General features: G+C 38.6%; 1 protein-coding gene, 1 long non-coding RNA gene and 1 pseudogene across 3 annotated transcripts in view; 1 reads left to right on the top strand and 2 right to left on the bottom strand.

Annotated features, from left to right (window-relative positions):
• LOC102480821 (uncharacterized) overlaps positions 1 to 13,327 on the bottom strand; it is a 99,984-nt gene that overhangs the window by 30,230 nt on the left and 56,427 nt on the right. The window lies entirely within an intron of this gene.
• Positions 3,716 to 4,983, bottom strand: LOC102479426 (protein SET-like; annotated as a pseudogene).
• On the top strand, positions 11,180 to 11,642 carry LOC102479836 (zinc finger HIT domain-containing protein 3-like). The gene has a single exon (XM_006165540.2). It carries the CDS (start codon positions 11,187 to 11,189, stop codon positions 11,640 to 11,642), a length of 456 nt encoding a protein of 151 aa, XP_006165602.1. The 5' UTR covers positions 11,180 to 11,186.

The raw sequence follows: 13,327 nt of genomic DNA, 5'->3' as shown, positions 1-13,327 counted from the left end.
TATAGGGCACGTGCGCTCGCCAGACAGACAGAGACAGAGAGACAGAAAGCAAGAAATCACCCCCCTGAGGGGATGGTCACACTGCAATCCCTTCTCCTCCATTCTCCTCTTGGGATCTTGGGCATGCACGCACACGAGCCCGGCGTGAGTTTTAAGCCACCGCGTCCGGGACGCGAACCACGGTCGACTACGTGGGAGTCCAGCGACATAGCCATTACGCTAACTGCTGGTTCCTGGGATCATGCATTCTGTATCTATAGGATATCCTCAAGTTTTTAAGTTCATTGATAAACTAGTCCGATCTACCCCAGTCTTTTCCCTAAATAATTCCCATTCAGAGCCCTCAGTCCTCCTGCTCCAGGATAGGCTAGTTACTTTTCAGGCTGCTGCCCAGCAGCCATCCTGAAACTTCATTGCCCTGCTCTGCTGGTTAGGAATGACTGCTTTCTGTGCCCTCCATCTTAGATCACTCTTTCTTACTTCTGAAGTCCATCCTCAAGGAACTTTTTAAGAAAGGGTATATTGAAGGCCCAGCAGAGGTGACAGGCAATGCTAAAACACTAGGCTCTGCTACTAGAACCACATAGGAGGCTTATGTTCGATTTCTGGTCCAGCCTAATGATCAGGTTTGGTGATATGTGTCTGAAATCCCAACGACCTAAGAGGTGGAAACAGGAGAATTGTGAGCTCAAGGTTGGGCTTAGCCATCAGGCAAGCTGGGAGGCTGAAGCAGAATTGTGACACAGAAGACCCTTCCAAAAAAAAAAAATACATCAAAGGTAAATTTTTAATCCTTAAATTATTTAATATGCTTTTTCCTCCTTTTGATAGTTTGACTAAGCATAGCAATCTGAATTTTTATTATTTTCCCCAGAGCTGTGAAAGCCTCTCTTTCTCCATGACTCTTCAGAACCTACAGTTAGTTATATTGCATGGTGAAGGGGCTTTGACAGGCATAATTAAGGCTACTAACATTGAGATGAGATTATCCTGGATTGTCTGGATCCACCCCTTCTAATCACGGGAGCCCTTGAAAGCAGAGAATCTTCCCTGACTGGTCAGAGTGGAAACAAAAGAAGGTGGAAACATGAGAGTGATTTCGTTTTCATTGCATAAACTGTCTTGTTTTATGTATGCACTAGATTTTCTAATCTCAGAGCTCACCAGTTGGGAAGTCTCTTCTGTTTTGAAATATACTGTTCCCTGAATTATCTTTTTCCTTTGATGTCACTTTTTTTGCTTGTGGTTTACCTCATCTTTATCTTCATGTTGGAGACTTTCATCTAATATTTACCAAACTTGGTTACTACTCACATTATGAATGAGACAAAAAATGGTACACATTAACTTCATGTGCCTCCTGATAAAAAGGTACCTGATAAGAAGGCACTGAGAAAACCGCCAGCTTCTATGGTATTTCTGCCCAAAGTGCATAACCTGAATTGAACTAAGAGAGAACATTTATACAAACCCAAACTAAAAGACATTCTATTACAATAGAATTGACTAGTAGTCTCAAATGTCAACACTATGAAAGACTGGGGGTGGTAGTGGCTCCCATTAAAGGAGATTAAAGATACTAGACCACTGAATGCAACATGCTCTGGAAATTTCTATTACTTAAAAGGACATTTTTTTCAACAATCGAAAAAAATCTGAATAACTTCTGTAATTAGATAACAGTGTTATATCAATGTTAATTTTCTGATTTTTATCCTTTTCCTATAATTATGTAACATAATGTTTATAAGAAATATGCACAAGGACCAGCAGTTAGCGTAATGGCTATGTTGTTGGACTCCCACGTAGTCGACCGCGGGGGTGGTGGCTCCCATTAAAGGAGATTAAAGATACTAGACCACTGAATGCAACATGCTCTGGAAATTTCTATTACTTAAAAGGACATTTTTTTCAACAATCGAAAAAAATCTGAATAACTTCTGTAATTAGATAACAGTGTTATATCAATGTTAATTTTCTGATTTTTATCCTTTTCCTATAATTATGTAACATAATGTTTATAAGAAATATGCACCAGGGACCAGCAGTTAGCATAATGGCTATGTCGTTGGACTCCCACGTAGTCGACCGCGGTTCGAGTCCTGGACCTGGTGGCTTAAACTCATGCCGGGAGAGTGTGCATGCCCAAGATCCCAAGAGGAGAATGGAGGAGGAGAAGGGATTGAGGCATGGCTATCCCCCCTGGGGGGTGATTTCTCGCTTTCTGTCTATCTGGCGAGCGCACGCACCCTATAGCAAAAACCTCTCCAAAAAAAGAAAAGGAAAAAAAAAAAAAAGAAATACGTACCAGACGATCTAAATGTGAAGAGATATTACATTTGCAACTGACTCAAATGGGTCAGAAAAAATAAAATCTGTATCTATCCACGTACCTATCTCTCATCTCACCTATTTATCTCTCTACTTTTGTTTCTATAAAGAGAGAGAAAAAAAGGATAAAGTACAAATGTCAAAATACTAATATTTCAGGAACCTATATATATACTGTATTTAAGAAATGTTTTTATTTTATTCCAAAATTTTTGTAAGTCTAAAATTATGCCAAACTTTGGAAAAAAGTATACAGCAATATAAAGACTTTCTGGGAGTCTTGTGAACATACTCAGGACTGCTTAATGGTAGCCTTCAACAGAGTGTGTGCAGGCATAATGCCAGTTTAACTCTGTGAACTTTTGAATGCTAAAATTAAGAGCTATTTACCCTGGAAGTGTTCTCCCTTGTCATCTGTCCTATTTTTTCCTAGGTAGTGTCTTTTATTTTTTCTTTGCGTACACATTCAGTTTTATTGTAACAAAGCAACTTGTACACTTTTAACATTTAAAACTGAGCATCTTTCCTTTCCAGTGAAACAAAAAGAAAATTTAAAAATAAACAGGAACAAAATTACAATAGAGAATGTCAATTTCAAATAAGATCCTACAGATTCTGCTGATTCTCCCATCGAGTGGCAGGGCTCAAGTCATCATTAGGAGAGAATTTTATTTTTAAAAGTGTCATCTTAAACTGCAAGGATGTCCGTTAACCATTACAATTAAACATGCCAAAGGAGAAGCCATGTTGTCAAAATGCCCACTTAACCCACCCAAACATCTCAAACCCACCCTTTGCTGACCTTCTATAACCCCATTTTTTAATTTTTATTTTTTATTTTTTTAAACAAGAGAAAGTAGACAGATACATGTTGGTAAATGCCAACTGCCCATATTCACATAGAGACACAGTGTCATCTCTGAGCCCAATATACAGAGAAAGGAGGAAAAAAGCTAGAATTCTATGCACTACTACACAGGGGCCTAGCACCCTCCGACTTCCAGCAGAGTGAAGGGAGCAGAAGGATCTTCTTTTCTCCCACAGAGCACGGTGGTGTTGATTCCAAACAGTTTTTGTTGAGACAGAAAGGGATCAAAATGAATTTAGAACAGAGAAGGGTGGAGATTCTTTTCCCATTGTTTCTGCTCAAGGTTTTTCCCCCTAAAATAAATTGAGAACCATGGTGTAGAGAAGAGACCTCAAGAACAGGGTGACTGGGGGGGGGGCGTTATTTGAGGAAATCTGTTGATATAATTGTCATAGGACTTATGTAAAATATTAAAATGATGAGAAAGTACTGAGCAAAAAAAAAAAAAAAAAGGAACAGGGTGACTGAGCACAAGAGGGGGAAAAAAAGAGAAAAAAAAAGTGCAACTTGCTCCCAGGGACTGAAGAAAAATTTTTTAAAAAGGAGGATTGGAATCCATCAGTGTTCTGTCAGTCATCTTCTCCATCATCCTTCTCTCCTTCTTCCCCTTCACCATCATCTTCCTCTTCTTCACCTTCATCCTCATCTCCTTCATCAGTATCTTCCAATCCCTCTTCTTCATCATCATCAGCATATTCTTCTTCTCCTTCCCCTTCTTCATCATCCATATCGGGAACCAAATAGTACTGTAACGGATTTGGCCAAATGTCATCTTTGATGACCTCCCCTAACTCATCTGCACCTGCATCAGAATGGTCAGTAAACCAAGTAAAGAAGCTCTCTGGTTCCTCATGCTGCCTCTTCCTGCTGGCTTTATTCTGCATTTGACTTGAACATTTCATCAAATCTTTCCCAGATTTCCATTTGATTTCAGTGGACTTTGAAGATGGATCACCACTCTCATTCAGATGAAAATCTTTGGAGAGAACTTTATTTTCAAAGTAAGAATTTTCATCAAAATAAAAACTATTCTGTAACCTAATTTAGTATCTTCAAATTCTGTCACTTCAACTCTGGTCAAATAATGCAGTGCCTCTTCATCCTCCTCTCCAAGCAGTGCAGACACTTGTGGATGGTTGATAAAAGTTGTTACTCCAAAATTTGGGATTTTTGGCAATCAATTCTGACCTCTTCTGAAAAAATGGTTGGCAAAGTTTATTATATTTTTTTTCTACTTTCAAAATCTCTTCACTGGCTTTTTTATTTAGTCTGTCTCTTTTATTTTGTACTTCATTGATATGTTCAATTGCTTCTTGTTGCTCTGTGTCTCCCTTAGATAAGTCCAGAGAGGACGACGCCTCCTCCAGCTTCGAGGCAGGGGGCAGTCTTGGTTTCTTCATTGGAGATGTGAGTGAAGACTGTTGCTTGGGGGCCATTCCAGGAAGGTACAGGCACCAGACCCAAAAACCTCCTTGCTGGCCAGGAAGATTCTCTGAGAACTTCTAGGTAGTGTCTTAAGATTAACCCGCCAGCTTTTGTCCATATTCCCCATTGTACCTGCTGCATCGAAGTCTAGAGCCTCTCTAGGAGTCTTCCAGACAGCTCCATGGGATGTCTTCGGCTATAGCTTCCACTACTCTGCTTTATCAATATAGATGAACTTTCAAAATTTTGTTGAAATCTCTTATCTACAAATTACCCCCTCATTTCTTTCATTATGTTACCTTTGCTTTTATTCTTCTTCTTCTTTTTTTTTTTTTTTTTTCTGAGCATGTGCCAGGACCAGAATTCTTTAGACAATTTGATGTTAATTTTAATCTGTAACGTATTACCCAAAAAACACATATGTTTCTTCTTTAACTTTTTCTTCTTCGACATATCTGACAACCCTTCAGCAGTTCAGCATTCTGTGTAGTCATAAACATTCTCAGATCACTACAGATTATATTGAATTTTCACCCCTCGGTGCTTTTTTCATGCTATTCATTTGGCCTCTTAATTATGCTATATAATCATTTCATATGAAGTGTCTTCTGTAGTTTCACTTTATAGATTAGGATTTTCTAAGGCCCAACCTCAGCGAAATTCTTTTTTTCTTTTATTTCATCGGAAGTAAGGATAGACTCAGAAGAACAGGGAGCCTAGAACACCACATGCTACCTCTCCTTTCACTAGCCATGGCTGATTAGACCAGGTATCTACCCCAAGTGGGCAGGCAATCCACTGTAAATTAGAGACCCATGAATAAACAGATGATCTGCACCAATCAGATTCTCTCTGTCATTAATTCAAACTTTAAAATACAGAGATAGTTACTAGTCAGTGGTGGGCATTGGAATAGCAGAGTCATGTCAACTTAGTTCAGGATGTCGTTTACAAGATAATGAGTAAGAAAATAACATTGATCTTCAGAGAGAGGAAAATAGTAGACTTACAGAAAAAGAAGCTAAATTATGTGAGAAGGAGAGAAAGGATTTGTCTTGGTTTGAATAGTGTACTGTGTGTTAGGTCCAATTGCATAGAATTGTGTCATATATCTGTAATATTGAAATAAATCTTCCTTTCCAACTCAGTAGTTTGAGTGAGTTTGTATTCCTTGCAACAAAAAAAGAAATAAAATAAAGCCTTAAACTTTATTACTTTTTAAAAAAGAGAAAAAAATCTTTATGAACAAAACTGCATAAAAATTAATATCTATACCAATCGTTATACACATACACATTAAAATGTCAGAGAATTAGACGAGATGAGTTTTTTTACATTTCCCGTGTTAGAATGTGGACTCTTCCTCACTAACACTTGACTATTTTTAATTAGCTTAATCTAATCCCACCACTAGAAAAAAATTTCTTCTGGGGAAATTTGTTTTCAGAATTAAGGATCAGGCATGAATTTTCTATTGTGAGCTCAGTTGTCAGAGTTCCTGCCAACAATCGATAAGCGAAACCTAATGATCCCTCTGCTCCCTTCATGCATCCTTCTTCATTATTCTCTGGAAGCAGGAGGAAAAAGACCCAATGCCTTCACTCTGTTTCTGTATTTGCTGTTGGGAAATTGTGTCCTCTATATGCACCTTGACTTTTGAAGCTAGTTTCTCCTCATTTTAAATCAAATAGATCAGATATATCATGGGAAAGAATGTATAGAATGATAAAAATATCCAACCAGAATAAAATAAACACATTTAAACAAATCCTACTTTTGTAAAAGAGTTATAAAATACTTTTATAATAATCCTCCAATGTGAATTCTCAAATGTAAAGACATGTCTTTTTATTCCTTTACATGTTCCCTCCAAAATGAATTTTAAAAAAATTTAAAGAAAAGTAAAAGCTTCATAGCTAGGCAACCTTCAGGTGTCCAAAAGATGTGGTTGGATTGAATCAATTTCCAGAAGAAAATTTTTTTTAACTTCTGTGCCAAGTTTCAATATGAAAATATTTTTTAAACGAAATGTAAAAGTGACAGCAAATTTTTGAATTGCAAAAGACAGCAATTAAGAATAATATTCCAAATAAGCACCACCCATCTTCTGTGAATAAGTAGTTTACTTTGGCAAACAGAAGTTTGTCTTGGATTTATAATGATCCCATGCCATAGTTGTCCTCTCCCAGACCAGTGACAGACTTGTTTTGTATTCACCTATCTAACTAGTTTCTAAAACTACAACAAATATGTTTATATATCATCTTAAAACAATGACTTTCAACTTTACTATCATTTTTCTTCATAAAAGAAAATTTCAGAAAGGATGACAAAGTTGAAAAAAGAAATTGAATTTAGAGTTCTAACCAGATTCACTTTTAATATGTTCTTTGGGTTATTTATTATAGGACCCCCCCCAAAAAAAAGTGTGTGTGTGTGTGTGCATGTTAATTGCCTTTTGCATAAAATAGTAAGCTAATCTGCATGAAATGCTGAATAATTTTTTATCTAAATTATAATCTACCAGTACTCACTAATTCTTCCAGACTTATTTTTGTGCTTTAGTCAAAGTGTCCCTTCTGGGGGAAACACTGGCTCTAATTTCAGAATGTTCAGATACATGTGTGTGATGGAAGTGGGGAAGCATCCAAAAACAGTGCTTCCCAAACCACTGAACATAAGAATTATCTGGCAATATTATTAGAATTGAGAGCTGGCACTTTATCTTAGCCAGTTCTTAGATGACACCAAAGTTGCCAGTCCATGAACTCTTTTCAGTAGCAAGAGCCTAACATAACTTAGAACAAAAGTGAATTGATAGAAGAAGTTTTTGCCTTCACACATGTATCTACCATTAAGCCTTTAGCCATTGCCTCAACTCTGACCCACTTCTTCTGGGAAATCATGAGACTATTTCTCAAACCTGGAAAGTTTCCCACATTCTGAGGGTGGAGAAGCACTTACTTATTGCAATGCAAGTGAAAGTATTGAGCAACTGTACTCAGTCCCTTCTCTGCACAGGAAAACTTCCAGAATTCACAAAGTATCTGTTTATTTATTTTTCCTAGGAGCAATACCCATCATATCTGGGTACCTAGTGTCCCAGAATAAAGGTTGTGCTTCCTGGTTTCACTGAAAGCCAGGTGTGGTCATGTTACCAAGTTACAGCCAATCGGATCTTAGTAGAAGTAAGAGTACAAGCCATGTCTTGAGGATGGCAATTAAATTATATGAATATATATTATTTGTCCTAGCTAGACTGTTGAATGCAGGGACAGTCAGCTAAAATTTCAATTGTGAGTTCACACTTCAGAGGTTGCATTAATGTTCCAATGGAAAAGCTCATGTCCCAGAAGTGTTTCTTTTATGCATAGCTGGGTGAACACCAAACTCTTTGGTACTATTCTCAGTGAATTTTAAAAAACGGGTTTTTAAGGGTAAATGAAGTTAACATTATGCTACTAAATAGCATGATAAATGCTAAAAAGAACTCTCATTGGTTAAATTACTATATATTTAAGATATAAAGTTGGTTAAAATATTTTAGAGATACTCTCTTTGCATGAACAGAACAAAAGAATCCAGTGAGGCTTGTAGCCTGTGTCTTTAGTAATAGTGCCTGAGGCTTTTTTAATCTCTAAATTATCCCAGGTCCAGTTTTTGGTTCTAAGGGCTTCTTGGTGGCCTAATGCTAATTATGTAGATAAGAGATTCCTGCTTTTGGAATTTTATCATGCCTGCATTGGTTGAATTTTTCATGCCAGGATAGATTGGAGATAGGAGAAGTGAGAACTGAGACATCATCGAGTTGAAAGAGTAGATTATATATGCTATTCTCATGCTTGATTACAAATAAATGTTTTCTTATAAATAACCACGTTGAGGGTAGAATTTGTTCTCAGGCATGCTTTCCATATAACCTGGTAGTGAGGATAGAGGAGTAGCTAATATTTTCAATCTCAAATCTACTATTTTCCTCTAAAAAGACTTCAAGAGTCATGTGGGACAGAACTGGCTGTCAACCCACAGCACGTAGCAACAGGAAAGAAAGAGAGAAACTTCTGAAGCCCATGAAGCCACCAAGAACTCCAGTTGCTCTTCTTCAGATGTGGTGTTGTGTCAAGGAGAAATAAATTTCCATTGTGTATTGGTCATTATCATCTTACATTCTTCTGATACACACAGCAGAACCTATTCTGATTAGTTCTGTGTGCCCTGGTGACCATCCCAGAGAAAACTTCCTGTGAATAGCTTTTGTGATTTAATCTCTGTCCTTCATGCTTGCCCTCCTCTGTAGTTTAGGATTCTCTCCCACCCCTTCTTCCCTGTTCTTTCAGGTACTTTGCCTTCCTCTTCAATCCTACCCAGTAAAAAATATCTACTCTCCTGGGGAAGGGGTCTTCTGCAACATTGCTCCTCTGGTGAGAACTTAGTGATTTCCTTCTACTATCTCTGGGAAAATGTTCCTAATTTATTTTCCAATGACAGAGATGTCAGAAGTCAGACATTTTAGCCTTAGACTGTATACATTAGCCTATATGATTTTTAAACTAAAAGTGATCAATTATTTAGGATAAAATATAACCCAAAGCTTATATAATATGATATAGTGTTTCTTCCCACTTTGCAGTTATTTTCTTTATCCCACCCTTTGTGTTCATTTCACAGATTTAAAAATAGTTTTCAAGATTATATAATGTTAAAGATTACATAACCTGGCTTTGCCAGTTAGAATGCCTTTCAGCTGTTAACATTCTTTGTCCTTCTCTTTATACTTTCCTCTCTACTTCCCCAACAAAGTAGGAAAAGGAACTAAATAAAAGGCTTCACACTAAGATCTCTCCAACTTTTTGCACATTTCAGTACCATACTTTGAGTTCTTTGGAGTTTTCCTCTTCATATAAAGTCCATGTCATGACAAAAGCAGGGTAGTGTGTGATTTAGCAGGCGGTCTAGAATGACCCTGAGTTCAAATTCTGGCACAAGTTATGTGCCCTTTGGCAAATTACTTAACATCCTGTGCCTCAGTTTTCTCACCTAAAAATAGGCAATAACAGTGTCATCAAGTGCTAGTGGTTAAAGCAGCTGGATCCGGGACCAGAAGTTAGCGTAATGACTATGTCGCTGGACTCCCATGTAGTCGACACAGTTCGAGTCTCAGACTTGGTGGCTTAAACTCATGTTGGGCACTTGTGCGTGCATGCCCAAGATCCCAAGAGAAGACGAGAGGAGAAGGGATTGCGGTGTGGTCATCCCCCCTGGGGGATGATTTCTCACTTTCTGTCTCTCTGTCTCTGTCTGGCGAGTGCATGTGCCCTATAGCAAAACAAACAAACAAACAAACAAAAACCTCTTCAAAAGAAAAAAAAAAAAAAGCAGCTGGATCCCATGTGGGTGACTGTGCAGTTTGAATCTTGGGCCCATCAACTTGAAAAACATGCCAGCACATATGTGTATATCCCCCAAAATCCCAAAAGGAGGGAGAAAAGGAAAAGAGATTCCAGCATGGCCATCACCCATAAGAGGAGCTTTCTTATTTTCTCTCTCTCTCTCTTTCTATCTCCTTTTTCTCTTCTCTCTTTGAAGAGCACATGTACCCTCTGGCAAATTTTTTAAAAAATAAAATTGGGAATAATAGTAATGTCTACCTTATGATGTTGCTGTAAAGATTAAAGACATAATTTCTTTAAAAAGTTTAGACTAATAGTTGGCATGAAGTAACCATTTAATAGCATTTAGTTATTCAATAAATACTCAATTTATACTATAGGCAAAGTACAGCCACTTCCATCTCCAGTCCCCTGGCCTAAGGGACACTGAGGCAGGGCTTCCCAGCCCCAGCTTCAGCTCCTGTCCCCCTAACCCCAGAGACTCTCTCTCTGTTAGCAAGGTAGGTTTTTTTTTTCTTCTCTTCTTTCTTTTGTTAATTTCCCTCTTATCCTTACCCCACAGGACTGTCCCCAGCTCTCCAGCAGAGCCCACTTCCATCTTTATTTATTTTATTCTCTTTCATACTCTTTTCTCTTCCGCCTTATATTGTCATCTCCTGCTTATCCTCCACACATCATAAGGGGCTAGACAGGTTTAGAACCACAGTTTTCAAATACCCTGGTATTGTGAGGCTCCCTGGGAACCTCCCTTTTACTTAACCACCTGTGAAAAAGGAGAGACTGCTCTTCAGATTCCTGAATAGAAAACTCCTCCTGTGTAGAACACATTGCAAAGCACAGCAGAAGAGAGACTTCAGCACACATCAGTCCACAGCAAAAGGGAAGCACACTTATTCCCAGTCAAGAAACATTCTCCAAAAAGGTATCCAAAAAGGAATTCATCTCTCCATGGCTAGAAGTAGATGAAGAGCCTAGGGTCTGAATAAACCAGGAAATATGTCTCCATCAAAATAACAGAATAACTTCTCTCGCTCTCTTGAAAAAACAGAAGATGTTACCAAAATGTCAGAGAAAGAATTTAGCACATTCCTGGTGACAAAATTCTATGAGCTGAAATAGAAAAGACACGGGAGGGCGGGCGTGCGGCAGTGCGGGGACAGCTGCGGGAGGTCATGGCGTTGCTGAAGTGTAGCTCCCTGGTCTGCGTGGTCTGCCTGGAGAAGCCCAAGTACCGCTGCCCGACCTGCTGCGTGCCCTACTGCTCCGTGACCTGCTTCCGGACTCACAGAGAACAGTGCAACCCTGGAACTCGTCCAGTTGAGAAAAAATTACCTGCAAAAACTGTAAAGTCTGTGGAAAACAAAGATGACGATGACTCCATAGCAGATTTTCTCAATAGTGACGAAGAAGAGGACAGAGTTTCTTTGCAGAATTTAAAGAATTTAGAGGACTCTGCAACATTAAGAACATTACGGCTCAATCCCCACCTGCGACAGCTGATGGTCAGCCTGGACCAGGGGGACAACAAAGCGAAGCTAATGAGGGCCTGCATGCAGGAGCCCTTGTTTTTGGAGTTTATGGACTGCTGTTTGCAAATCGTGGAGCCGTCCCAGAGCAAGGACTCCTAGGATGGCTTAGTGTGCTGCTCGCCCACGCACGTGCTCAGCTCCCAGGACTGGCCTGCTCCTCCCCGGGAGACCCAGGTAGAGTGGGGCCCAAGCGAGGGAGGCGCTTCCTGCCTGACTGGTGCAGGTTATGCAGAGCTTCGCCGCCATCACATGGGCTCATGCTTCAGGCCGAGGGTGTGCTCTAGGTGGCAAAACCCTTATCAAGAGGATACTTAACATTCAGTATTTGTTTTAAAAAGTTTTATTTTTGGTACAGATAGCATTTATCAAGTTACACACTCATGTGAGTTAAAAACTTGTTCAGTATTACTAAATAAAATCAAGATGTGGTCCTGTTGTACTCTCATTACTACTGTCCTGCTTCTAATCCAGTTGTTTGAAGTTATGTTGGAAGTCTTTCCACAATATGATAGAAGAAATTGACACTCTAAGAATCAGATGGAACTATTAGAGATGAAGTCTGTAATACAGGAAATTAAAAGCTCTCTTGAAAGTATTAAAGGTCAATTAGACAATGCTGAAGATCGAATCTCTGATGTAGAAGATAAAATCTGTCACCTAGAAAAGACCACCAAAAGGTAGAGAAAATAACAACAACAACAAAAAAAGAGGATAATATATGAGAAATATTAGACTTCATTAAACATCCAAACATCTGAATAATTGGTATCCCAAGAGGTGAAGAAACTAATAAGGGCATGGAAAATCTATTCCATGAAATCCTAGAAGAAAACTTTACAAGTCAAAAGAAGCACTCACACATCCAGATGCAAGAAATACAAAGGACTCCGAATAGAATCAACCCAAGAAGATTTTCCACAAGGCACATCTTAGCCAGACTGGCAAAGACCACAGATAAGACAAGATACTAAAATTGGCAAGAGAGTAACGACAAGTGACTTACAAAGGTCATCCCATCAGGCTACCTCTGGACCTTTCAACAGAAATCATGCAAGCAAGGAAAGAATGGGAAGACATATTGAAAGTGCTAAGAGAGAAACAATTTCAACCAAGATTATTATATCCTGCAAGATTATCCTTCATATGGGAAAAAATGATTAAAATCTTCTCAGACAAAAAACCTAGAAGAATATTCCAACACCAGACCAGCTCTTTAAGATACTCTGAAGAGAGTCCTATTCCAGGAAAACTAAGAGTGAACAGCCAGAAATAAGGGAATAAAAGACAACCAAGACAATGACCAACTTAAAGGTAGGGACAAGTCCAGAAATATCAATAATAAGATTGAATGTTAATGGATTAAATTCTCCCATCAAGAGACACAGATTGGCAGAATGGATGAAAAAAACAGAAACCCTCTATCTGTTGCCTACAAGAAACACATCTCATGGATAAAGACACACATAGAGTAAAAGTGAAGGGCTAGAAAAAGGTATTTCATGCAAATGGTAACCAAATAAAAAGCTGGAGTAGTGATACTAATTTCTGACAAGATAGGCTTTAAAACAAAAACTATTCAGAGACAAAGGCAGGCAGTATATTGCAGTAAAAGGGTTAACCCATCAGGAAGATATAACACTAATAAATATCTATGTACCTAACACAGGAGCACCCAAATATGTGAAGAAAAGACCGTTAGATCTAAAAGGAGAGATAGACTGCAACACACTAATTGTTGGAGACCTCAACACTCCACTATCTCCTCTGGACAGATCATCTAGACA

The sequence above is a fragment of the Tupaia chinensis genome, unplaced genomic scaffold (assembly GCF_000334495.1).
Source record: "Tupaia chinensis unplaced genomic scaffold, TupChi_1.0 Scaffold143951_1, whole genome shotgun sequence".
NCBI lineage: Eukaryota > Metazoa > Chordata > Mammalia > Scandentia > Tupaiidae > Tupaia > Tupaia belangeri.
Note: the sequence above shows the minus strand (reverse complement) of the source record. Positions and strands in the feature narration are given on the sequence as shown.